Here is a 27,622-nt window from a genome sequence, read left to right as displayed (position 1 = left end):
TTCACCTGTGAAGCCATCTGGTCCTGGACTTTTGTTTGTTGGAAGATTTTTTATTACAGTTTCGATTTCCATGCTTGTGATGGGTCTAAGATTTTCTATTTTTTCCTGGTTCAGTATACCTCTCTAAGAATTCGTTCATTTCTTCCAAGTTGTCCAGTTTATTGGCATATAAGTGCTGATAGTAGTCTCTTATGATCCTTTGTATTTCTGTGTTGTCATGATTTCTCCACTTTAATTTCTAATTTTATTGACTTGATTCTTCTCTCTTTTTTTCTTGATGAATCTGGCTAATGGTTTGCCTATTTTATAATCTTCTCAAAGAACCAGCTTTTAGTTTTGTTGATTTTGCTATAGTCTCCTTTGTTTCTTTTTCATTTATTTCTGCTCTGATTTTTATGATTTCTTTCCTTCTACTAAGTTTGGGATTCTTGATTTCTTCTTTTTCTATAGGTGTAAAGTTAGGTGATTTATTTGATGTTTTTCTTGTTTCTTGAGGTAAGCTTGTATTGCTCTGATCCTTCCTCTTACCACTGCTTTTACTGAATTGAATCCCATAGGTTTTGGGTTGTGTTTTCATTTTCATTTGTTTCTATGCATATTTTGATTTCCTTTTTGTTTTCTTCTGTGATCTGTTGGGATAACCATTAATTTTTTTTCTATGTCTGTGAGTCTGTTTCTGTTAAGAAGTTCATTTACATCATTTTCTAGAATTTCACATGTAAGTGATATCATATGATATTTGTCTCTCCCTGTCTGACTCACTTCACTAAGTATGATAATTTCTAGGTCCATCCATGGCGCTGCAAATGGCAAGCATATTTCTTTCCACTTCCTCATTTGTTGTTTCCAGCTGAACAGTTAAGAAACTATCTGTCTTCTTTGTCCCTTCTCCTACTCCATAATGGCCTAGTTTGACTCCTCTTTGCTTCCCTTCTGGACCACATAGGCATGCTGTGTTCTTTCCTCACTTAAAAAAATATGCTACCAGAACAATCCTGATGTGAAATTCTGTTGTTTTAAAGACATCAACATGTCCTCAGCCTTCAGCAGCATCGCTTTGTCCGGTAAGCTAAGGATGGATCCCTCATTGCCACATTTGTGGCCCTGCCAGCACAGCCCTGCCTCCTCTTTTGACTTGTTGCTCACTGCTTCTCACCTCCACACAGAGAACTGGATATTCTGCCCCAGATATTGCTCACATAATACGTCTCTTTTTCTCTCCAGTTTCCACCATTGCCATTTGTCAGCATCTTTTCCATTACTTGGAAATTTTTATTGTTCAAATTTCTCCATTAAAGCCATTTCTGACTAACAGGTTCAGATCTGAACTCATCCCCATTTGACCATTTATGCTTTTCTTACAGTCTTAACTTTATCCTAGCTTACACCATCACTAAGTATTAATATACTTGATTTTGAGGGACAGTGACTATGAAATGTCTGTGAAAAATACATTAATAAAAGCTATTGTCTAAGATGAAAAAGTGAAAAGCAAATTCTGCTTTGTGATGGGTTTTTGTTGTTCAGTCACCAAGTCATGTCCAACTCAATGCAACCCCATGGACTGCAGCATGCCAGGCTTCCCTGTCCTTCATTGTCTCTGGGAGCTTCCTCAAACTCACATCCATTGAGTCAGTGATGCCATCCAACCATCTCATCCTCTTTCATCCTCTTCTCCTCCTGCCTTCAATCTTTCCCAGCATCAGGGTCTTTTCCAATGAGTGATGGATCGACCGCATCTTTTTTTTGTTTGTTGGTGGATACGCTTCGTGGAAAAACACGTCATCAAAATAAAAGCATTCAGAAGTGAGCATCTGTGGTAGTAAAGAGATCTAAACCTCTCTTACTCATGTAGTGATGTTGCAGGAAGGGGGACCCCTTCCAGGGCCCGAAACTGGGCTCTTGTCTAACTCTTGGAAATGAATTGTCTGAGGAGACACCTGTGCTGACATGGCAAGAGATTTTATTGGGTAAGGGCACCCAGGTGGAGAGCAGGAGGGTAATGGAAACCACAACTGCTCTGCCATGTGGTTCGCGGTTTTATGGTGATGGGGTTAGTTTCCAGGTCGTCTTTAGCCAATCATTCTGACTCAGAGTCCTTCCTGGTGGTGCACTCCTTGTTCAGCCAGGATGGATGCCAGTGAGAAGGATGCTGGCAGGTGGTTGGACATGTGGCATCTCCTTTTCACCTTTCCCAAACTCTTCTGGTTGGTGGTGGCTTATTAGTTCCATGTTCCTTACCAGGACCTCCTGTTGTAAAACAGTTCATGCGAATGGTTACTATGGTGCCTGGCCAGGATGGGTGGTTTCAGTCAGTGTGCTTCTCCTAATAGTGTTTGAAAACATTTGAAATATTTAGACAAATAAAAAAGAAGTCTTATCTTCCAACATTTGAAGGTGTGAATGGATTTCCTTTACAGGTTCCCAGGAATAGGATTATAATTAATATATGGCAACTGCAAGAGGCAGATTTTTAAAAAAAAAAAAATTTTTTTTTTGGACCATGCCACACAACTTATGGGATCTCAGTTCCCTGACCGGGGATTGAACCTTGACAGTGGAAGTACCAAGTCCTAACCATTGAACTGCCAGGAAACTCCCTAAGAGACAGATTTTTGTCCCACTTCAAAGAATAACTGTTTACAGTTAGTATATTTTTAAAACCTTAGGAGTCACATGTGACTCTTCCCTTTTGTTCACTTCTGTTAAATACAATAGCAAGTTCTATTGGTTCCACTTCCAAAATCCATCAGTTTTTCTGTTCTCTTGTCAGACACTCTTGTCAAATGCACCATGATATGACATGGATTACAGAAGAGGCTCATTACTGAATAGCCTACCTCTACCCCAGTCTCGCTACAATCCATCTTCTATAGAATAGTTACAGTGATCTTAAAATGTAAATCAAATCATATCAGTCATTTACGTAAAACTTTCCATTGCACTAAAAATTCCTATTCCTTGTCGTGACCTAGAAAGACCTTCATTATCTGAGTTTCACCTACTACTACTTTCCCCCATTCCCCTACCTCCATCTCTGATCCACCCACACTGGCCTACATTCCGTTTCTCATCTGTAAACCTTTTTCTCATCCCAGGGCTTTTGCATGTACTACTCCTGTTATTTGAGTCCTTCTCTCCCATATGATGACATGTTGAAACATTAAATGCTCAGTGAAGTGTTCCAGATAGAGTTTTCCGTATATAGTTTTCCAGCTTCTTCCTACCCCTTGTCCTGTCTTACTGTTTTATTTTCCTCTTAGCCCTTACCACTGTTTGAAAGCACCTTGTTTGTTTGTTTACCTCTTTGTTGTCTGCTTCTCCCTTTAGAATATAAACTACAAAATCAGGGATTTTGCTTTATTCACTGATTGCTTCTGCTTAAAGGTGCCTGGTTCTGACATAGCTGGTTTTTGAATGTTGTTGACTGACAATAATCCATGAGCTAGATATTTTTGCAGGTGGTGAACTTTAGGCATAGAAAGGTTAAATAACTTACCTGATTAATACGTGGAGCTGGATTTGAAATCCACGTTTCTCTGAGTATGAAGTTGATGCTGTGCCAGGTTGCTCCAGAGCCCTTTCTTAGGAAACCCCTACATATAAACTAGGACAATAGCAGTTTGGCTCACCACGTAGGGATCTGTCTGACGTGTTACAACTCAGGTGCGAAATCATTTTTGTGTTTCAACACCTCTTTAAGAATACAAAGAGGCATTTATTACAATTGAAATATGTATGAATTCATATTAAAGAAAACAAAGAATATACGTATTTGAGAAAAATGTTACAAAGTCAAGTGAAGTGAAGTGAAATTGCTCAGTCCTGTCTGACTCTTTGCGACCCCATGGACTGTACCCTACCAGGCTTCTCCGTTCATGGGATTTTCTAGGCAAGAGTACTGGAGTGGGTTGCCATTTCCTTCTCCAGTTACAAAGTCAAAGAGAATACTTAATTTTTATAAAGCAAAATTTCAGTGCATTTACAAACTGGTAAACACATTCTTATAAATGCAGATAATTATTATATTGTCTATTCTAGTTATATTTACATAACATTTGGTCATTTGTAAAGTGCTCTCAAGTATATTGGCTGAACTCATCTATCACCAAAAATATTTCATTCTCATTCATATTTGTACATTAGATATAAAAGGTAGTAGAAACAGCAAAAGCATTTACTAGGTCAGAACTTACCTTGCTGGGAGCGGGGAGGATTGATTAGTGTTATTGCATGTGTATATGATCAGTAACTCAGTTGTATCTGACTCTTTGTGACCCCATGAACTGTAACCCACCAGGCTTCTCTGTCCATGAGATTTACCAGGCAAGAATACTGGAGTGGGTTGCCATTTCTTTCCCCAGGGGATCTTCCTGATCCAGGGATCAAACCTGCGTCTCTGCAGCTCCTGCATTGGCAGGCAGATTCTTTACCACCGAGCCGCCTGGGAAGCCTTGTTGTTGGTGTTAGACAGTGTGGTAAACCCTGTGATGTGGGCGTAGTCTGTAGGCCCATTTTAAAGATGGGGTCATGAGGCTAGCAAGGTTAGGTAGCTGGTCTGGTCCCACAGGCAGATGTGAATCCCTTCTAGACTGATATGCTAGCAGGCATTGTGATGTTCTGCTATCAGAAATCAGTTTAAATAACACTGTGTTATACCTTTAAAATACAAAATATTGATCAGGATGTTAATTTCATTAGTTACTGTTCTTCAATTTATTCATTTTTATAAAATACAATAGCACATGTTAGAAGTACTTTGAGAAAAAGCATCCAAGGATTACTCTCATTTTATTCCATCTAAAAAAGAATTTTGTTCCATGTGTTTCATAACCTTCAAATGATTTGAGGGGATTAATATTGGGTACTTTGTTAAAAACATAATCATTTTTCCAAATGGAAATTTTGCAAAATATCTTTTACAAATGGTTTGAATAATGAACATCAATCTTCAGGCCAGTTGTGCCCCCCAAATTTGAATGTGTATAAAAAATTAACTCTTTGAGAAGAGAAATTCAATCTCTCTTAAATCAGTGTGTCTATTTTCATCTCTGTAGATGTTATGACTGATTGTATAAAGCATTTGACATAGTGTATCTCTATAATTACGGTTTTAAAGTAATAATGGAAAATTTAAAACTCCATTATTACTTAGAAAATTAAATCTGAAGGAAAAGATAGGACAAATTTTATAAACTTTTTCACATATTTATTAATTTAGCTATTGATAATAAGTCGTCATTATCTGAAAAACATTACTCTAGTTGTTAGGGATATACAGTCTGAGAAACCATATTTCTTGCCCTCAGTGAATTTCTAGTACATTGAGGGTAAATGTAACAGGTACAGAAATCACAGCGCAGAATAAAACTAGATAAGTGGGATGGGGTAGAGTAGGAGGGAGGTGCAAGAGGGAGATGATACCTGTCTGCATATAGCTGATTTATTTCCTTGTACAGCAGAGACGAATGCAACACTGTAAAGCAATCATATTTCAGTAAAAAACAAAGCTAAGTGCTTTATCTGTTACAGAGTTTGAGACTCTGACACTGGCTAGAGCATGGTAAATCGATGAATATTTAGTATATGAATAAAATAACTGAGTGAATACAAATGAATGAATATCCTACTCTTGTCATTGGCTGCATAGTATCCTATTGTGTGCCTGTATTCTAATTTATTTAACCCTATTATTATTTATATTGTTTCTAATCATTTTGCTCATGAGGAAGAATAAGATAAATACCTAGGGGTAGAATTTCTAGATATTCTAATTTTGACAGATACTGTAGTCTGGAGAGGTTGTTCAATTTATATGCCACAAACAATGCAGGAGATGATTTATCTCCTTGATAATATGTGTGTTATTGGATTCATAGAACTTTGCAAATCTTTTAAGTAAAAGTATCCATGTAGATCTAATTTGTGTCTCTCTTCTTACAAATAAGGGAAAAAATAAAACCTTTCCGTATGATCGAGTCATTGGTATTTCCTTTTCTGTGAACTGTCACTTTTTATTTCCTTTTTAAAGGTTTTTTTTTTTTTTTTCAATAGTCTGCCTAGCCCTTTATTTATTAAGAAAATGAGCTCTTTGCCTGTAAGTAGCCAATATTTTTTTCTCAGTTTTTTGTTTGTCATTTGAATTTTTTTTGGCATGTAGAAATTATTTTCTTGTAGGCTTTTTAGGTTTTGTTTCATCTTCAGAATGGCCTTGATAAGCCTAAGATGTTGTTTTTTAATTCCCATTGAGAATTTCCATGGTTTTAATTTGCCTGGTCTGTTTGTTTTTTGGTGTGGCTATTTACAGTTTTGAGTTATCTGGAATATATTTAGTTGTAAGATAGAGGATGTGAAATCAACTTAATTTTTTCCAGATGAATAGTCAGGTGTGCCAATACTAGTTCTTATATAACTCATAAAATTATATATTCTTTTTAAATTTAGGTAAAATTGGTATGTAACAGTTACACTAGTTTCAGGCTTGGAACACAATAATTTGATATTTTTGTACACTATGAAGTGATCGCCACAATAAGTATAGTTTCCATCCTTCACCATGTGTTTGGACTGCCTCGACTCTACACTCACTTCATAAGCCCCTTGTCCTCTGAGCTGTTCTCTATATCTATGATTTTGTTTTGATTTGTGTGTTCATTTGCTTTGTTTTTTAGCTTCCACATGTAAGTGAAATCATGTGGTATTTGTGTTTCTCTCTGATTTATTTCACTTAGCACAGTAACCTCCAGATGCGTCCATGCTGTCCCAAATGGCAAGATTTCCTTCTTTTTTTTATGGCTGAGTAGTTTCAGTTTCAGTCACAGTTTGTGTGTGTGTGTAATATCTTTATCCATTCATCATACATTGACAGACACTTTGGTTGCTCCCGTTTCTTGGCTATTGTAAATAATGCTGTGGTGAACATAGGGGTCTATATATCTTTTGGGGTTAGTGTTTTCATTTTCTTTGGTTAAATACCTGGAAGTAGAATATGTGGGTCATGGTAGTTCTATTTTTAATTTTTGGAGGAACCTCCACACTGCTTTCCATAGTGGCTTCATCAAATTTATATGCCCACCAACAGTGCACAAGGGTTCCTTTTTCTCCGCATCTTCTGCAATACTTGTAATAAAATTTTCTTTATTTAATTGAGGGGTCAGTTAAGTGTCGATTGAGTACCAAACAGGAAAGATACAGTTTGTGTTTTTAGTGTTGTTCATATTTAAGAAAGCTAGTGTTTCAGTTGAGATTTATCCTGGATATTTCGACCTGATTCAGAAAAGGTACCACTCTGCTCACTTATGTTTCTTGTGCACTAGCCATTCTTATTCTTCTGAGCCTGTACGGGGTGTTATTAATAAACGCTGACACTTTCTGTTGTGTTTTTCCCCAACCTGTCAATTTGTCTATCTAAACATTTTTTTCCCGTGGCACTTATCACTGCAAAATGTGTATTCTCAGAGATTTTCATTTGCCATTTGCCACCAGTAATTTGGTCTAATTTAAAAATGTCACAGAATATGCAGTGTTTAATGAATAATAATTAAAAATAGATTTCAATTACATCTTAAGTAATTTTGTCATATCTAGAGAATTTTCAGGATTTGTAAGCCTAATTAGTCAGTTAGCCCAGTAATCACAATACCTATGAATAAAGATAATGCATTTTAGAGAACTAGCCATCTCTGGGCAGAACATTGTAAAAGATAAATTGTTAATAACAACCCATCTTCTCTCTTTTAAAGACTCCATATGCTTATTCTCTGACAAAATACCCTTAGTGAGATAGTATCTTAGTTGCATTCTAACTTACGGGTGAAATAGGAACATTTATTTTTTAAGTATTTTAAACTTTTATATGACCACTAAAGCACACTTGGAGTTAATGCCACATGCTGGAAGAATGACTGACTGTTGGTAATTCATTAGTTTTTTCTGATTGGAGATAGGAGGTGTGGAAACCATTAACCCCCAAAATACATCCTAGTTCACATTTCAGTTCACATTCTAATATTTATATCAGAATGTTTTCTACCTTAATAAATGGAAGCTAAATGTAGATCATATTTTTGGTTACATTAGAAAAATATTATTCTAGTTACTAATGTTCTTGTAAAGTGAGATCATGAATTAATTCTTTTCTTTTCCTAGCTTCAAATTTCTGCTTTAATTGTTAAACAATATATAGAAAGCTAAATTAGCATTGTCAGTTTTGCTTTCAACTTAATCTTTACAATATTTTGACAGTGTCAAAAGTCTATTTCAGGCCATGTCTTTAAAGGTATTAATACTTTTACAATTGCTTGAAAAAGTTTATAATTTTCTACACAGCTGACTTATTTTAACTCAAATTCTCCTTTCCCCAGTTGCTTAATTGATTTTCTTTTATTGCCTAGAAACTGTGACTTAGCATTTGACTAGAGTTTACCTTTGGGCATGAGTAAGTAGGGTTTATTTTAGCCAGTTAATGTATATCATGCAATTTTTGCCAAGACAGAAGACTAGAAAAAACCAGCTAGAGTGGTTCAGTTTGAGGGACAGAAACACCCTTTCAACAAAGTTTGGGATAGTGGTTTCTCCTTGCTGCTGGCCATAGTGGAAGAGTGGCAGCAGCTCATGGGATGCATGAGGAGGGGGCAGGGGATAAGATTTTCTTGACCACATTGATAGGGGGGGCTTCACACGCTGGGGTGGCACTAGTGGTCAATAACCTGCCTGCCAATGCAGGAGACGTAAGAGTTGCCGGTTCAATCCCTGGATTGGGAAGATATCCTGAAGGAGGGCACTGAAACCCACTCCAGTATTCTTACCTGGAGAGTCCCATGGACAGAGGAGCCTGGCAGGCTACAATCCATAGGGTTGCAAAGAGTCAGACACAACTGAAGCAATGTAGCATGCACTCACACACCATTGGATTACATCTTCACTGGTGTCATTAGAATAATACTTCTAAGGTACATCTTTGTGTAAGTTGTATTCCTAGCAGCACACCCTTGATGGTTAGTTGTATCTAACATATCCGGTTACTAAAGGGGAGGTAAATCTATCCCCTTTGTTGAAACATTTGTGAAAACTGGGTTGCAATATGTTTTGAGCAATTTTAAGTTTCCTGTTGTTGTTGTTCAGCTGCCAAGTTGTGTCTGACTCTTTGTGTCCCCAGGCACAGCACACCAGGCTTCCCTGTCCTTCACTAGCTCCTGGAGTTTGCTCAGACTCATGCCCATTGAGTCAGTGATGCCATCCAACCATCTCATCCTCTGTCACCTCTTTCTCCTCCTGCCCTCAATTTTTCCCAGCATCAGAGTCTTTTTCCAATGAGTTCACTCTTCACATCAGGTGGCCAAAGTATTAAAGCTTCAGCATCAGTCCTTCCAATAAATATTCAGAGTTGATTTCCTTTCGGATTCATTGGTTTGATCTCCTTGCTGCCCGAGGGGCTCTCAAGAGTTTTCTCCAGTACAGCAGTTCAAAAGCATGTATTAACCATGGACAGAGGAGCCTGGCAGGCTGCAGTCCATGGGCTTGCAAAGAGTCAAGACACCACTGAGCAACTAGCATTTTAACTTCTATAATTTTTCTTGTTATCTGTTGCTTAGAAAATAACATGTAAGGAGTATTGTCTTCTGTTTGACTTTTGAATGTTTAGAGTAAACCCAGCATATGTGTGAAGCAGTCATTAAGAGTTAAGTATTTAAAAAATATGTGCAACTTGGCCATTTTGAGGCTGTTGGTCCTTCAGACAGGACTGGAGTGCATTTGCTTTGCTGTATGTGATGGACAGAAGCAGAGACATTGTATGCTGTGGAAAAGGGAAATTTATAAGGAGTATTAGGAAAATATTCACTTGGGAAATTTGGACAGTGTTACAATTGATCATTTAGGGTTGGCTTAGAGCTGTTATTGTTCCTTTAAAATTTAGCTCGAGCTCCTGTCTAAATTGGGAACTTTTTGTGTTGGCAGCTAAAATTATATATTTTCAAAGAAGTTTTTAAGTATCTACGAGCATCACAAAATTTTCACCAACAGGAATAGTACTGCCCCTGCTGTTACTGTCCTTCCATTATATGAAGCAAGCCAGATCCTCTCACTCCCACTCACTCTCATTTCTTTTTATTCCTTCCCTCCTATTTCCATTAATTAAAGAAATCTTCTAGTGACTATCATTATAACTTTGAAGAATATCTTTTTATCCCTATCCCTTGAATAACAGGTCTAAATAATGTCTTTATCTTCACACTGTGAAAAATCAGGAAATTAACAGATCTTCCTTTTTCACCTTTTCTTTCCCATTTTGTGTTCCAGTGATTGCTTTATAGATTACTGGTTTGCATTGTTATGACTTGTGACGTTTGTATTCTTTTCTCAAATACAATGAAATCTCTTATAGGTTGATAATGTTTAAAAATCAATTTTTTTTTATGAAGAAAAAAATTTCTGAACCTTGCTTGTTCTGAAATGTTTTTATTTAGGTATCACTGTTGATTTTTAGTTTAGATGGTTTATAAACACCTAAAAAATCTGGTTTTATCCATTGGTCTTTTTTTTTTTTTTTGCCTCTTTGTCACTTTTAAAATTGAAGTATATTTGATTTACAATATTTTTTTGGTTTCAGGTGTGCAACATAGTGATTCAGTATTCTTATAGACTAGACTCCATTTAGATCATCATAAAATATGGGCTTATATTCCTTGGTTTACAACATAGCCTTGTAGCTTATTTATTTTCTACACAGTACTTTGTACCTCTTAACTGCATGTACGTATAATCCTCTGCTCTACCCCTTCCTCTCCCTACTTCCCTTTTCCCACTGGCAGCTACTAATTGGTTTGTTCAGCAGTCAGTCTGTAAAGATATTATTCTACTGACTTCTAGCATCCAGTATTGATGATGAAAAGTCTGATGCCAGTCTGAATTTCTGTAGAAACCCTCTTTTCTCTCCGAAAATTCTTGCAGTTTTCTTTTTGCGATTGGCATTTACAGTGATTTCATAGGGCAGCCAGAATAAATGACCACACCTCAGAGCCTTAAAACAACAGAAGTGTATTGTCTCCCAGTTCAGTTCAGTTCAGTTCCTCAGTCGTGTCCGACTCTTTGGGACCCCGTGAATCACAGCACGCCAGGCCTCCCTGTCCATCACCAACTCCCGGAGTTTACTCAAACTCATGCCCATCGAGTTAGTGATGCCATCCAGCCATCTCATCCTCTGTCGTCCCCTTCTCCTCGTGCCCCCAATCCCTCCCAGCATCAGGGCTTTTCCCAATGAGTCAACTCTTCGCATGAGGTGGCCTCCAAAGTATTGGAGTTTCAACTTCAGCATCAGTCCTTCCAATGAACACCCAGGACTGATCTCCTTTAAGATGGACTGGTTGGATCTCCTTGCAGTCCAAGGGACTCTCAAGAGTTCTCCAACACCACAGTTCAAAAGCATCAATTTTTCGACGCTCAGCTTTCTTCACAGTCCAACTCTCACATCCATACATGACCACTGGAAAAACCATAGCCTTGACCAAACGGACCTTTGTTGGCAAAGTAATGTCTCTGCTTTTTAATATGCTATCTAGGTTGGTCATAACTTTCCTTCCAAGGAGTAAGCGTCTTTTAATTTCATGGCTGCAGTCACCATCCGCAGTGATTTTGGAGCCCCAAAAAATAAAGTCTGACACTGTTTCCACTGTCTCCCCATCTATTTCCCATGAGGTGATGGGACCAGATGCCATGATCTTAGTTTTCTGAATGTTGAGCTTTAAGCCAACATTTTCACTCTCCTCTTTCACTTTCATCAAGAGGCTTTTTAGTTCCTCTTCACTTTCTGCCATAAGGGTGGTGTCGTCTGCCAGTGCTGGCTAAAAGGTGGAAATCAAGGTGTCAACAGTGCCATGCTCTCTCTGAAGACTTTAGAGAAGGATCTGCTCATGCCTTTCTTGTAGCCTCTGGTGCCAGCTGGTAGCCCTTGGTGTTCCTGGCTTGGAAATGCGTAAATCTAGTCTCCCTCCATCTTCACTTGGTGTCTTGCTCTCTGTTTCTCTTCTCCCCTTCTTATGAGGACACAAGTTGTATTGGATTAGAGCCCACCCTAATCTGACATCAACTTAACTTGATTCCGTCTGCAAAGACCCTATTTCCCAGTATGGTCACCTTTCCAAGTACTTGGGATTAGCACTTCAACACATATTTTTTGGCAGACAAAATTCAGCAGATAATAGCATTATACATGTTGATTAGAATATGAACAATATGCTTATTTAATCCTATTTAACACACACTGTAGACCCTTTCAGTTAAGACTTGCATTTTTTTTCAACTCAAAGTAATTAATTATCTTCTATATTTTCTTGACCATTTCTTCTCTTCCATTGTCTCAGATGTTTCTTTCTGGAGCTTACATTTATTAGATATTTGACTTCCTGGATGATCCTCCCTATTTAATTTTCTCTCTGTTTTAGTTTCCCTTGGGCTCATTTTTATGCATAATTTTATTTAATGGAGAAGGAAATGGCAACGCACTCCAGTATTCTTGTCTGGAGAATCCCATAGACCGAGGAGCCTGGTGGGCCATAGGCCAGGGAGTCGCAAAAGAGTCAGACACGACTGAGTGCCTAACACTCACACGTTTTTTTTTTTTTCCATTTATTTTTATTAGTTGGAGGCTAATTACTTTACATCATTACAGTAGTTTTTGTCATACATTGAAATGAATTAGCCATGGATTTACATGTATTCCCCATCCCAGTCCCCCCTCCCACCTCCCTCTCCACCCGACCCCTCTGGGTCTTCCCAGTGCACCAGGCCCAAGCACTTGTCTCATGCACCCAACCTGGACTGGTGATCTGTTTCACCCTAGATAATATACATGTTTCGATGCTATTCTCTTGAAACATCCCACCCTCGCCTTCTCCCAGAGTCCACAAGACTGTTGTATACATCTGAGTCTCTTTTTCTGTTTTGCATATAGGGTTATCATTACCATCTTTCTAAATTCCGTATATATGTGTTAGTATACTGTAATGGTCTTTATCTTTCTGGCTTACTTCACTCTGTATAATGGGCTCCAGTTTCATCCATCTCATTAGAACTGATTCAAATGAATTCTTTTTAATGGCTGAGTAATATTCCATGGTGTATATGTACCACAGCTTCCTCATCCATTCGTCTGCTGATGGGCATCTGGGTTGCTTCCATGTCCTGGCTATTATAAACAGTGCTGCGATGAACATTGGGGTGCATGTGTCTCTTTCAGATCTGGTTTCCTTGGTGTGTATGCCCAGAAGTGGGATTGCTGGGTCATATGGCAGTTCTATTTCCAGCTTTTTAAGAAATCTCCACACTGTTTTCCATAGTGGCTGTACTAATTTGCATTCCCACCAACAGTGTAAGAGGGTTCCCTTTTCTCCACACCCTCTCCAGCATTTATTGCTTGTAGACTTTTGGATAGCAGCCATCCTGACTGGCGTATAATGGTACCTCATTGTGGTTTTGATTTGCATTTCTCTGATAATGAGTGATGTTGAGCATCTTTTCATGTGTTTGTTAGCCATCTGTATGTCTTCCTTGGAGAAATGTCTGTTGAGTTCTTTGGCCCATTTTTGGATTGGGTCATTTATTTTTCTGGAGTTGAGCTGGAGGAGTTGCTTGTATATTTTTGAGATTAATCCTTTGTCTGTTGCTTCGTTTGCTATTATTTTCTCCCAATCTGAGGGCTGTCTTTTCACCTTGCTTATAGTTTCCTTTGTTGTGCAAAAGCTTTTAAGTTTCATTAGGTCCCATTTGTTTATTTTTGCTTTTATTTCTAAAATTCTGGGATGTGGGTCACAGAGGATCCTGCTGTGATTTATGTCGGAGAGTGTTTTGCCTATGTTCTCCTCTAGGAGTTTTATAGTTTCTGGTCTTACATTTAGATCTTTAATCCATTTTGAGTTTATTTTTGTGTATGGTGTTAGAAAGTGTTCTAGTTTCATTCTTTTACAGGTGGTTGATCAGTTTTCCCAGCACCACTTGTTAAAGAGGTTGTCTTTTTTCCATTGTATATCCTTGCCTCCTTTGTCGAAGATAAGGTGACCATAGGTTCGTGGATTTATCTCTGGGCTTTCTATTCTGTTCCATTGATCTATATTTCTGTCTTTGTGCCAGTACCATACTGTCTTGATGACTGTGGCTTTGTAGTAGAGTCTGAAGTCAGGCAGATTGATTCCTCCAGTTCCATTCTTCTTTCTCAGGATTACTTTGGCTATTTGAGGTTTTTTGTATTTCCATACAAACTGTGAAATTATTTGTTCTAGTTCTGTGAAAAATACCATTGGTAGTTTGATAAGGATTGCATTGAATCTATAGATTGCTTTGAGTAGTATAGCCATTTTGACAATATTGATTCTTCCAATCCATGAACACGGTGTATTTCTCTATCTGTTTGTGTCCTCTTTGATTTCTTTCATCAGTGTTTTATAGTTTTCTATGTATAGGTCTTTTGTTTCTTTAGGTAGATATACTCCTAAGTATTTTATTCTTTTTGTTGCAATGGTGAATGGTATTGTTTCCTTAATTTCTCTTTCTGTTTTCTCATTGTTAGTGTATAGGAATGCAAGAGATTTCTGTGTGTTAATTTTATATCCTGCAACTTTTCTGTATTCATTGATTAGCTCTAGTAATTTCCTAGGGCAGAAAAAGAAGTAAAAGGAATCCAGATAGGAAAAGAAGAAGTGAGACTCTCTCTGTTTGCAGATGACATGATCCTCTACATAGAAAACCCTAAAGACACTCACACATTTTATTTAAAATATGGTCTATTATAATACTTCATCTGTCATTATGAGTCTTCAAGTCTTTTCACATGAGTGAATTTTCTAGATAACAAATGCTTATTCCATTTAGCACCACAGTAATTCTAGGTGTACTATTTTTTTTTACAAAGTATTTCCATCTTTTCATCTTTTTTATATTGTCCCTTTGACTCTTTTATGCTTTGTATTGTGGAAGATCCATTGATTTTCCCAGTTATCAAAGTGTTAGTTAGTTGCTCCGTTGTGTCTGACTTTTTGCAACCCCATGGACTGTAGCATGCCAGGCTACTGTGTCCATGGAATTCTCCAGGCAAGAATATTGGAGTGGATAGCCATTCTGTTCTCTAGGGGATCTTTCTAACCCAGGGATCAGACCTGGGTCTCCTGCACCACAGGCAGATTCTTTACCACCTGAGCCACCAGGGGGTCCTTATTCCTATCTTTTTCAGCCAATTTTGAAATTTCTTTTGTACAATCTGTGCAGTCGTTTTAATTTCCAAGATTGCTTTCTTATTTTTATTTTCTATGTTTTTGAATGTGGTGTGTGCTCACATTTTCTGAGGACAATAATTAGAATTATTTGAATGTTTTTTTTGTGTGTGTGCTTCCCTGAATCATTTCTGTTTTCACTGAGGCTAGTTATTCTATTTGTTTTAATTAGTTTTTACTGGAGTGTTCTTGCTTTACAATGTTGTGTAAAATTTCTACCGTACAGCAGAGTGAATCAGCTGTACGTATGTAAATACCCTCTCTTTTTCGAATTTCCTTTCCATTTAGGTTACCAGAGAGCCCTGAGTAGAGTTCCCTGAGCTGTACAGTAGGTTCTCATTAGAGAGTCTGTTTTATTCCTAGAAGTGCATACGTGACAATCCCAGTCTCCCGATTCATCTCACTCCCTTTCCCCTTTGGAGTCCCTACGTTTGTTCTCTGCATCTGTGCCTCTCTTTCTGTTTTGCAAACAAGATCATCGGTACCATTTTCTAGATTCCACGTATACGCATTAATATGCGGTATTTGTTTTGCTCTTTTAAAAATACTCACTTATGTTTTGGCTGTTCTGGGTCTCGGCTGCTGCTCACCAGTTTTTCCTGGTTGTGGTGACTTCTCTTGTTGCAGTGCACAGGCTCCAGGCAAGCAGGCTCAGGAGTTGTGGCACATGGGCTCAGTTGCTCCGAGTCATGTGGAATCTCCCTGGACCAGGGATCAAACTGGTGTCCGCCACACTGCAAGGCAGACCCTTCCCACTCGACCATCAGGGAAGGCCCAGGGCCATTCTAAATGTTCTTGCTTTTCCCTGTGACTCGTGGTGGTATGTCATAGTTATGAAGATCTATAGATGACCTGCATGGGCTCCCACTGCAGTTTTGAGAGTCTGTTTCTCTACTAGCTTTCTCATGTAAATGACAAGGCTTACCCTGAATTCTGGGTGAGGGAAGAATACAGGAGTGGGTAGCCATTCCCTTCTCCAGGGTATCTTCCTCACCCAGGGAACAAACCTGGGTGTCCTGCTTTATAGGCAGATTCTTTACCATCTGAACCACCAGGGAAGCCCCTCCAAAATGATACACAGGCTTTCTTGGAGTGTGTGTGTGGGGGGGGGGGGTGGGGGTGGTGGGGTGGTGAAGACAAGCTGGAAATACTAACAAGTGTTAAAATCAGGAGGTTTTTCCCCATGGGTTGAAATCTTTGATATATTTTCTCTTTTTACTGGGATTGCCTCCTCTCTCCCCTGCATTCTACTTCTTTTTTGATCAAGATCTTTGGAGTTACTTCCAGCCCTATTCCGCTTCTCTGTCAATTCCTAACACCTTCATTTGGCATCCTTTCCAGGCAGGTATTCTTGTTTCTTGAGAGAACGTCTCTGCATTTCTCTAGCTTTATCCTGTGGGTAGAAGCCTCCGCTGCTTGTCACTCTGTTTATGCTAGGCAGAGAGAGGAGGGCCTGAACTTCCCAGCTATTCAGATGTTTCTTTCTGGAGTAGCCAGCCGACTTTCCCACCTCCCATGTCCACTCTATGTATTGTTTGGCTGGAAACCTTGAAGGCCTGTTCTAACTCTAATCTCTTGCAGAGCAATCTCTTCTTTCTCTGATGGATGAATCCCATCTTCATTCCGCTTGCAAAAATGCCTCAACATTTCTGTGTTTTTTTTTTTTTTTTTGCAAGCCATCTTATTTTTCAGCATTGTGATATGAAATGAAAGTGAAAGTGTTAGTTCCTCTGTCATGTCTGACTCTTTGCGACCCCATGGACTGTAGCCCACCAGATTCCTCTGTTCATGGAATTCTCCATGCAAGCTTACTGGAGTGGGTAGCCACTCCCTTCTCCAGGGGATCTTCCCAACCCAGGGATTGAACCCAGGTCTCCTTTGTTGCAGGGAGATTCTTTACCATCTGAGCCACCAGGGAAAACTATATGTCTATTAAAATATAAATTTCAGTGGATCTTGGAAAGAAGAATGTGCACTGTGTACTATTTTCCAATGCAGATTTTCTCATACTTTTCAATTTTTAAATTTCTTGTCTCAGATGTTTTACCATATGCAGTTTTGTGCATTTTGCATGTGTGTGCATACACATATACACAAGAATTATATTTATAAAATGGACTGGCAGGATCTTGTCGTATATTTTCTGTCTGCTTTTTAATTGTCCTCTGCATCTAGGAAGGTCCAAATATATATGATTGTTATACAGTATTTTTCCATATTTATGCTATATAAAGTACATTTTAAACATTAACCATCAAGAAATCAAATAAGTTTTTGAATGTTTAATGAGTCTATTTTAATCATTGGTCTTAAGAACTAAGACACTTTCAAGTTAAACACTTTTGTAGTTGTGTAAAATAATTTAATGGCAGAACTTGAAGGTCTGATAGTTTTTTAACCCTGTTTTATTGAGATATAATTGGCATTTAATATTGTCATTGATATATGTATATATTGTGAAATGATTACTACAATAAATTTAGTTAACAATCATCATCTCACAGTCATAATTTTTTTCTTATAATGGGAAAATTTAAGATCTTCTCTCTTAGGAACTTTCAAATATATGCTATAGTATGGCTAACTATAATCACCATGCTTTACATTGCATATCAGAATTTGTCTCAGTTTTTTCTTTTGTATTTGTTCTATCTTAATTGTTTTGATACCATGCAAGTAACTTTGGTCAAATTAAGAGGAAAGTGTTTAAATCTTTCTTTTTCAGCAAAGAATCGTGGAATTGCCATTCCAGTGGATTTGGACAGCCAAGTGAATACTCTTTTCATGAAGAGTCACTCAAATATGGTGCAGAGAGCGGCCATGGGCTGGAGACTATCAGCTCGCTCTGGACCACGCTTTAAGGAAGCTCTTGGAGGGCCTTCTTGGGATTACAGAAATATTATTGAAAAGTTACAGGTACAATAAGAGCATGAAATGACATTAATATTTTCTAAATTATAATTTAAAATTAAAATAATTATAATTTAAAATTATAATTTATTTATGTGGCTACATAAATAAACTGATTAAAAATATCAAATTCTAGTTGGGGACCAGGCTTTGCTTTACAATGTCCAACCACCACTATCTTTTTTAAAACATTGCTTCCAGATAGAAGTTGTTGGGAGTCTTTTTCTTTTTTTCTTTTTGGGTAGGTATTATTTAATTGTTCTCACAGTAAGGTAATGGGTCTTAATATCAAAATAATAACTGTAATACATTTGGTGGAATAATTTACTATAAAGACCCATGTAATAAATATTTCACAACCTTGCTTCAGTTCATGTCTCAATATCCTTTTATATTTCTTTGATGAGAATGGTGTGAGCACCTTTACTCCCAAATTATTTGCATAGTATCCCACTCCTGTGTTTGGCCTGGACATTCTGGGACACTGAGTAAAGAGAGGCATTGTATTAATCTGCCCAGACTGCCATCATGAAATACCACAGACTGGGTGGTTTAACCGACAGAAGTTTCTTTCTCACAGTTCTGGAGCTAGAAATCCAAGATCAAGGTGTTTGCAGGTTTGTTTTCTTCTGAGGTCTCTCTCCTTGGCTTGCAGGTGGCATGCTCATCACCGTGTCCTCATATGGTCTTCCCTCTCTGCACATACACTTCTCTGTCCTAATTGCTTCTTGTACGGACACCGGTCATTTTGAAGTAGAGTCCATCCATGTGAATTCACTTTACTTGAATTACCTCTGTAAAGGCCCTGACTCCAAATATAGTCACATTCTGAAGCGTCGGTGTGTATGTGCTGTGTGCTCACCCGCTCAGTCATGTCCGTCTTTGCAGCCCCATGGGCTGTAGCCCTGCTAGGCTCCTCTGCACATGGAATTTCCCAGGCAAGAATACTGGAGTGGGTTACCATTCCCTTCTCCAGGGGATCTCCCTGACACAGGGATTGAACCCATTTCTCTTGCATCTCCTGCATTGTCAGGTGGATTTGTTTTTTTTTAACCACTAATGTCATCTAGGAAGCCTCAAAGCACCAGGATTAGGGCTTTATCATATGAGTTTTGAGAGGGGACAAAGTTTGGCCCACAGGAGATACCTTCCCACTCACATAATCAGTGAAAGATTTCATGGCACAAACTGGAGTATGGCTTGAGGAAAGTTTTTGGCATGGAGAATGATCAGAACGTGAACTGGAATAAATATTATAAGAGGTAATGAGTAGATTACTTGGTGAAGATTCAGAGTTTTAATAGATGAATGTAGTCGTCCCTGTTTGACACAACTAGAGAAAGCCCGTGCACAGCAATGAAGACCCAGCACAGCCAAAAATAACTAACTAACTAAATAAAATTATAAAAAAAAATGAAGGCAGGGTCAGCAGACCTGGTAGTTCTCAGATGGAGATAAAGAGGGAGCATGAGGGACATTGAAGAGGCATGATGATTGGAAACTAGGTGACATTATAGACCCTGGACTGTCAGAAGGATGTTGGCTATGCTCATTGAACACACAGTGAATTAGATTTGTTGGCTACTGAAAGTATTGGAAGATAGGTCTATATTTGGAGGTAATGGTTGTAATTGCTAAAAGAGAAAGTATAGTGATAGGAAAAACAAAGAACATGTGTTTAGGCTGCCAGAAGGTACAGAATGGCCAAATAAAATGAGGGAGAAAAGGCACAATCAGAACGGAGGCAAGCAGGTTCATGAGAGACAGAGGAGCAGACATTTCAGGGGAGAGACAGTCATGTCAATCAGCATAGAGAGGGCATGCTTTCAACTTATTTCAGCGTAGTCAGTGGCATTCATTGGATAAATATATCTTTGATGAATACTCTGTACCGGCTACTGTGTTAAGTACTGGAGATAGAGCCATGAGGTCTGTGTCCTCATGGAAAATGCATTGTAACCCATTAAGTAAATGATATAATGTTAGATAATTAAAACTTCAATGAATAAATCATGATAACAGTATGATGGAGAGTCACTGGGAGATTGATTCTGTGGTGAGGGAGCGCTTCTCCATTGAGGAGACGTTGACATCCAAATGAGGAGCAAGAGTCTGTTCAAAGAGAGCTTTATGGGAAAAGAAGAGTAAATGCAACGATGCTTTGGCAGGAATGAGGTTGGGGATTTGAAAAACCAAGAGAAGCCCATTGGGGCAGATGTGAGCAAAGGAAGACAGTCTTATGAAATAAGGAGCCAAATCATGTAGAGACTGTCATGCATGATAGTGTTCGGCTTTTTTCTAAATGTGATGGAAAATAATTGGGGATTTTTAGCAGAGAATAGGCATGACTTGGTTTACCTTTAAAAAAACACTGTGGATTTAGAGTGGTGAATTGACTGTCGGGTCCAGATGGAAGCAGTGAGTCTAGTTCATTAGCTATTGCATTAATTCAGGTAAAAGGTAATGGGGGCTTGGCTTAAGGGGGTAGTGATAGCAATGAAGATAATAAATTTTGGATATAGTTGGTCCTAGAGCCACTGGGGGTGAATGGATGGGTGAGTTGTGGGATGTTGGAAAGAGAAATCAAGGATGAGCCTTGGTATAATACGATTAGATCATTTGCTAAGGCAAGGAAGAACGGGAGAGTTGGAATCAAGAGATTCCATATGAAGAATCTTAAGACATGCCTATGTCAGTATCTGTATGGATATGTCAAACAGACTGATGGATGTATGAGTCTGGGGTGGTTTAGAAAGATATCAATGCAGGAAATATAAATGTGGGAATTTTCAGCATACATATGATGTCAAAACCATGCAGTTTCGTGAGTTTCCTCACAAGAAACTTAGATATAGAAGAGAAAGGGCCAGGAATTTGGTAAAGGAGTAGTCAGGACATAGGTGGAAAATGAGGAAAAATCTGATATTACAGAACCAAGAGTAGAAAGTGTTTGATGAATCAGGAACGGTGTATAAAAAGCTTAGGTAAGATGAGGACAGAATCACTGAATTTAGCAACATGATGATGATTGCAGCTAACTGGTATTCAGTGATTACTAACATTAAGGAGTGGCCAGTACATGTTAGAGGCTGTTTTGTCTTTTTCTTTTTCTTTTTTTAGTTTTTTTAGCCATTTTAAAAATGAAATATAGTTAATTTGGAGGGTGGCTCAGACAGTAAAGAATCCGCCTGCAATGCAGGAGAACTGGTTTCCATTCCTGGGTCAGGAAGATCCCTTGGAGAAGGGAATGGCAACCCACCCCAGTATTCTTGCCTGAAGAGTTCCATGGACAGAGCGGTCTGTTGGGCTACAGTCCGTGGGGTCCCAAAGAGCTGGACATGACTAAGCAACTACTTCACATGGTTAATTTGCAGTGTTGTATTAGCTTCAGATGTACATCAGTGATCATTTTTCAGATTATTTTCCATTATAGGTTATTACAAAACATTGTAGAGGCTCTTGTATGTATTTACTTTTAATACTCACAGCAAGCCTATGTAATTGCTAGTATCATTATCCTGGGTTTTCACATTGGGGAAACAGTGAATCAAAGAGATTATATGGTTGACCCATGATCGAAATAGGAGATGAAGACTCACATCATAGATGCCTGGATACAATTTGTTTAGAGAATAAAATTAAGTCTAGAGGTAATCTGAAAGAGAGGTATGTTTTAGTGATGTTTTCTTAACTACGGTAACTGTGGTCACATTTGATAACCATATTCTCTTCCCACCTTTGTATAATATCTAGTTTCCGTTTATGTGATTTTTTTTCCCCTCCCTGGTAGTCTCTCTCAACTATTATGAGGAATTTCTCAGAAAACTTATTTAGTATTTGAAGGGGAAATGATCACTTTTTCTAAAAGGGAAGGAAAGAGTTAAACCAGAGTTAACTCCTGAAATCTAGTCATAAAAAATCAAGAGACTACCAGGAAGAAAATAACTTAAAAACATATGCTGAGAGTAACAATCAGCAATTGGCAGTCAGTTTTCTGCTTAATAGAATAAAGCCACAGTTATGGGCAAATAAACTATTGCTTTATGTGAGTGTTTTTTTTTTCCCAGTTTGTTTTCTTAGTTAATTTTAAAACAAAAACGGGAGGCTTTCATCATTTGATAATGCTCAGTAAATTATCATTGCTTATAGTTAATTTAAGAAGCATGTCAGTTGACTGCTTTCAGCTATAATTAACAGCTAAAAGTGGCTTAAATAATAAACAAAATATATCTTTTCACACGCAAGGAATCTGAAACTAGGGCTGTTCCTGAGGTGTTTAATTTGGTAGCTCCACTGGTCGGGGTTCCAACCACCGTTAGTCTGTTGACTTTCAGCTTAAGACTGGTCTTCGAAGGTCCTTTGAGGGCTGGCTTGTATTTTGAATTTTCACACTCTGAGGCTATCTTAGAAGCCATAGTAGTTTCTAAAGAATCTGCCCTGCCCACTCCCCAGCTCTATACACACCCTCACACTCAGAGACTTCACTTGATGTCTTATTGGCCAGGACTGTGTCACAGAATCACACCTAACCAGTTGTTGGCAGGGGAAATGGAATGACCATGACTGGCTTAAACCAATCAACCTTGACTCTTGGGGAGGCGGGCAGGGGCTTCTCTCCCTGACAGTGTTGTTCCCAGAGATTCTGTTAGCAAGGAAAAGGATGAGGAAAGGCTACTGGTAGATGATCAATAGCATCCATCAAAAAGTATAATTTGAAATACTACTAAATGTCATCGAACCCTTGGGTAGTACTAATACTGCTTCAGGCAACATATCAGGGAATTTCCCCCACTGGAAAAAAATGGTCAGTTCCAGGTGACCAGTGACACCCGTGAAGTCTTTTTTAGCTGTTCTCGGAGCATACTCTAATTTCAATTTGAGGAATACCTGCGCTGTCTGTAGGCTTCCCTGGTAGCTCAGTTGTAAAGAATCTGCCTGCAGTGCAGGAGACCCGGGTTCGATTCCTGGGTCTGGAAGATCTGCTGGAGAAGGGAACGGCTACTTATCCCAGTATTCTGGCCTGGAGAATTCCACGGACTGTTTAGTCCACAGGGTCGCAAAGAGTTGGACCTGACAGACACTTTCACTTTTGCACTATCTGTATTACAGTCCTAGACACTGTGGTGCTTGTAGCAGTGGCTTTACCGACTTTTCATCTTTCCTGTATATTCTTAGAAATCTATAGCTACCCACTCCTCCTTTATCATATAAATGATTAAGGAGATCCAGGAAGTATTCAGACAGAAAGCCAGCCTGTGCTTAAAGCACACACATCCAGTGCTTTGGGAAGTAGGGTACCTCTCCTCTGAAAGTCCCACACCTCATTCCTGGTTAGTATTCATAAGCTTGTCATATTTTTAAAGGATGAAATCTGAGTCAGGTCTTCACATGTCTTCTCTTGTGTTTATTCCTTAGGATGTAGTGGCCTCCTTGGAGCAACAATTCAGCCCGATGATGCAGGCTGAATTCTCAGTGTTGGTGGATGTGTTGTACAGCCCGGAACTGCTGTTTCCTGAGGGAAGCGATGCGAGAATAAGATGTGGTGCTTTCATGTCGAAGTAAGTGGTCCAGCCAAGATGCTGCAGGTGCTGCCGCAGAGCCTGCGTCTGACACCCCTGCTTTCTGACCCTGCTGGTGCCTCATGAACGTCCACAGAGCATGTGAAGCGTCTAAAATCCCTGCAAACGTACTTCCAAAATCATTAGTATGATTCAATGGAAAGTTTGTTTTGGTGATTTTCAGGTTATCATATTTATTAACATTTACTTAAAATGAAATGTATCATTGGGCACAAAATATCACATAAAAGAATATCTTGGTTCTGAGTCCTTTCTATAGCTATATGGTGTGAACTTTTAAAAGATTTCAGTTTAAGGTCACTGATTTTCCTTAAGAGAAAGAGGAAGGGAAGGGAACTAGCATTTATTGAAGTCTTACTCTGTGGGCTATTGTCCTGTGTGTGCTTACCCACGTTATCTAAACTTCACAAATGCTCTGAGAGATTGGGCCTCATTTTAGAGGTGAGAAAACTGAGGCCCACGTGTTAAGTCTCAATCTGGCACTCAGCCATGCTGCCTTGATAAGGCTCATCTAAAGCTCTTTCATTTATGTATTTCTCTTAGCATTTTTGTGGTATTGTCAGGTCTTTTGCAGTGGATGTGTTTATCCTAGAATATTTTCATTTTAATGGTAAAGGAGCAGTTCTCAAGGCAATATAAGCAGTTGTGAGAGAAAGTTTTAGGTAGCTCCAGAAAGATGCGTCTTAATGTTGAGGACCCTTCACTGAATAATTTGTGCAAGTAATCACATGTTGACTCAAGATGGCAAGGCAGAGGCACATGGTCTCCTTGGGGAGAGAATCTGGATAAAGGGTCAAAAGAAGCTGCAACCCCCTTGACCATTATTTGTCACAGCCTCTTCTGTATGGTTGAGAGTATGGCTGAAATGGTCTCAAAGCCTCCGCTATTGACTGTGACATAGTGAGGCAGAAATTGAAGGATGAGGGGACACAGGAAGTGTGTTTCTTTCTTTTACCAGTTAAAGTTGGGATTTGAGGAGAGAAAACGAGGTATGGAGTGAGAAGAAGCGACTACAGGGGTCATGTTGAAGAGCAGGTGGAGTTTCTACATTATGGCCAGAATCAGGAATTCTTAACTCTTGATCATTGTATCTTAAGAAGCCTGGGAAGAATGGGCTTGTCTGGGCACTAACCAGCCTTCTTATAAGCATTTTTAAATGAAGAGGTCTAGAGTGTCTGTAAAACGGCTGACTGTGGAAGCCACTGGAAAAAGAAAAGTATCGAGATGTTGTCTAATATAAAAATAGGGTCTTTGACAAGTATACTTTATCTCCTATGAATATATATCAATGTATATATAATATAGGTTAAAAAGTAGGCAATAAACCTGAGAATTTTATCCCCAGGATATTCATATGATGCTCTAGCTATATCCCAGAGCCTTGATGGTCTAAACGAGTGATTGGCAAACTCTGGCCCACAGGCCATTGATAATTTTTGCAACTAAAGTTTTATTGAAACACAACCACACACATTCATTTACGTGTTGTCATCAGTGACTACTTTCATACTGTTACAGCAGAACTGACTAGTGGCCTAGTCTGCATGGCCTCCAGAACCTAAGCTATTTATGATTTTGCCCTTTAGAAAAAGAGTTTGCTGATTCAATGTCAAGAATTAGTGTCAATATGATAACTATACATGGCTATTAATATGAAAGTTTAAATTCATTACAACACAGATAAAATACTTAGTCTCTCAGTCGACATTTGCCACATGTTAAGTACTCAGTAGCCCTAGGTAGCTACTGGCCAACAACTAAGACAGCACAGTTATAGAACATTTCAACGATCTCAAATAAAATTCTTGTCTAGAACTTAAGGATATAGGTGTGTGATAAGGTGATGTTAAGTAACTCAAAATGTCAAGAAAATATTGACCTGTGCTGAAGATGAAACAAGTCAGTTGCAATATTAGGTAAATTCAAAGGAGAGAAGCAGAGTGACATGATAGTGAAAATGTATCGCAGGTCCTACATTCGGGTGGAGGAAGAAAAAGTCACACATAGTTTAGTGGTTAGAGAAAGGATTTTTATGCAGTTGTATGGGAGTGATTGTAGCATGGCTTGAGGCTCGGGGATATCTGTTTACTTCTTCCATAATTCTGGGAAGAGCCAAGAGTTTTATTTGCAAGGGTATCTATTACAATAAAATTAGAATCCAACATCGTTAATTGCTGTAGGTCTTAAGTGGGGCTTCTGACATCCTCAGATGAATTGAATTATTGGGACTTGTTGAGTCAGATGGGTCTGCTGGAGAATGTCAGGGCTAACCCCCAGGAAAGGACCATATTTCACATTAGTCACATGCAGTGAGAGAGAAGAGAATAGGTCATTGTGAGTATTGGCTTTTATGGTGGTTGCGTGTAGTTCATTCATATCCACACTTACTCCTCCCTTATGAAGGAGAAGCTTAATGTTTCCCATATTATGGGATGTAACTTGTGAAGAGGAAACCATTGATTTGTAAAAAAGAATTGGGAAAAAATATAAAATATCAGCATGCATCTCATATAGTAAAAGTAACTTTTTGCGATCATTGTATAAATACACTCACATTCATGTATTTGTATGATGAATTGTTTTGTGAAACTTACTCTTTACTTAGATACAGAAAAAATTTGAAAGCCAAATGATCTAATTCAACCAAACATTATTTGATAGATGAACACTTTGTATAAATCCCAAGAAAGTGTTCATTTTTTCCCACCAATATTTTCAAATGGTTAGTGAATTAAATATTTTATCTAAAGAAGAGTTAAAGAAAATAGAAATAGCCTGAGAGAAAAATGTCAAAAGAAATTTACAGTGTCCACCAAATGATTTTCATGAGCTTCCCTGGTAGCTCAGCTGGTAAAGAATCCGCCTGCAATGTAGGAGACCCTGGTTCGATTCCTGGGTCGGGAGGATCCCCTGGAAAACAGATAGGCTACCCACTCCAGTATTCTTGGGCTTCCTTGGTGGCTCAGATGGTAAAGAATTTGCCCACAATGCAGGCAGGATACCTGAGTTCAATCCCTGGTTCGGGAAGATCCCCCGGAGGAGGACATGGCAACCCATTCCAGTATTCTTGCCTGGAGAATCCCCATGGACAGAGGATCCTGCCAGGCTACAGTCTATGTGGTCATAAAGAGCCGGACATGACTGAGCAGCTAAGGACAGCACAGTCTGTAAAAAAAAAAGACCGAATAACTGTCTTCCAGAGAGGCAGGTTTTTGTTTCTTGCCAGGAGAACTTTCGACCAATAAATGTGCCTGACCACATGGACATATAGCGCCCTGTCCAGATGTAACATGTCTAAGAGGAAATCACTAGTCCTTCCCAACATGAAATAGGTGTCATTTAAAACTATCATTGCCCATCTACTAACCCGACTCATACATTTCAGGCATCTGTGATCTCCCTTTCTTCTGTTTTTCCACTTCCTGTATGCCATTGTTTGCCAGGTCATGGCTATTTTATTTCTGTATTGCTTCTTAGGCCCTTTCCCCATCATGTGCCCTGTTCATCTCTTACTGTTCTCACGCTTCCATGCCCTTGTTCCCACTGCCATCTTTTTAACAGGTAGGCAGGATCATACAGCTCCTTTAACACAGTGGTTCTCTATTTTCTATAAATTCCAGACTCTTTGGCATAATATTCCCAGTTCGTTCTTTTCAGACTGCGCTTTTTACACTCTCCTTTTCCATGTCTTTAACTGTCAGCTGGTAGTTAGAGTATACTTATTTCCTGGACATGACATCAGCTTTTCTGTGTCTGCCCTTTTTTTCATTCCCTTTGAAATCACTTCTCTCCACTGTTTCCTGCCAGGTGAAATCTTCATAGTTAAATGTTACATTGTTTCTGAAACCTTCTCCAGTCAGTGCTAGGCAGCTC

At 38.7% G+C, this 27,622-nt stretch overlaps 1 protein-coding gene across 3 annotated transcripts in view; it reads left to right on the top strand.

Annotated features, from left to right (window-relative positions):
- ITPR2 (inositol 1,4,5-trisphosphate receptor type 2) overlaps positions 1-27,622 on the top strand; it is a 567,579-nt gene that overhangs the window by 293,774 nt on the left and 246,183 nt on the right. For all 3 annotated transcript variants that reach the window (XM_070453823.1, XM_070453822.1, XM_070453824.1), the window contains exons 35-36: positions 17,986-18,176; positions 23,586-23,728. In XM_070453823.1, coding sequence (XP_070309924.1) covers positions 17,986-18,176; positions 23,586-23,728 — 334 coding nt within the window. The remainder of the gene's footprint in view (positions 1-17,985; positions 18,177-23,585; positions 23,729-27,622) is intronic.

Source organism: Odocoileus virginianus, chromosome 23 (genome assembly GCF_023699985.2).
Source record: "Odocoileus virginianus isolate 20LAN1187 ecotype Illinois chromosome 23, Ovbor_1.2, whole genome shotgun sequence".
NCBI lineage: Eukaryota > Metazoa > Chordata > Mammalia > Artiodactyla > Cervidae > Odocoileus > Odocoileus virginianus.
The sequence above is the reverse complement of the archived record's forward strand: the minus strand, read 5'-3'. Positions and strand labels throughout refer to the sequence as shown.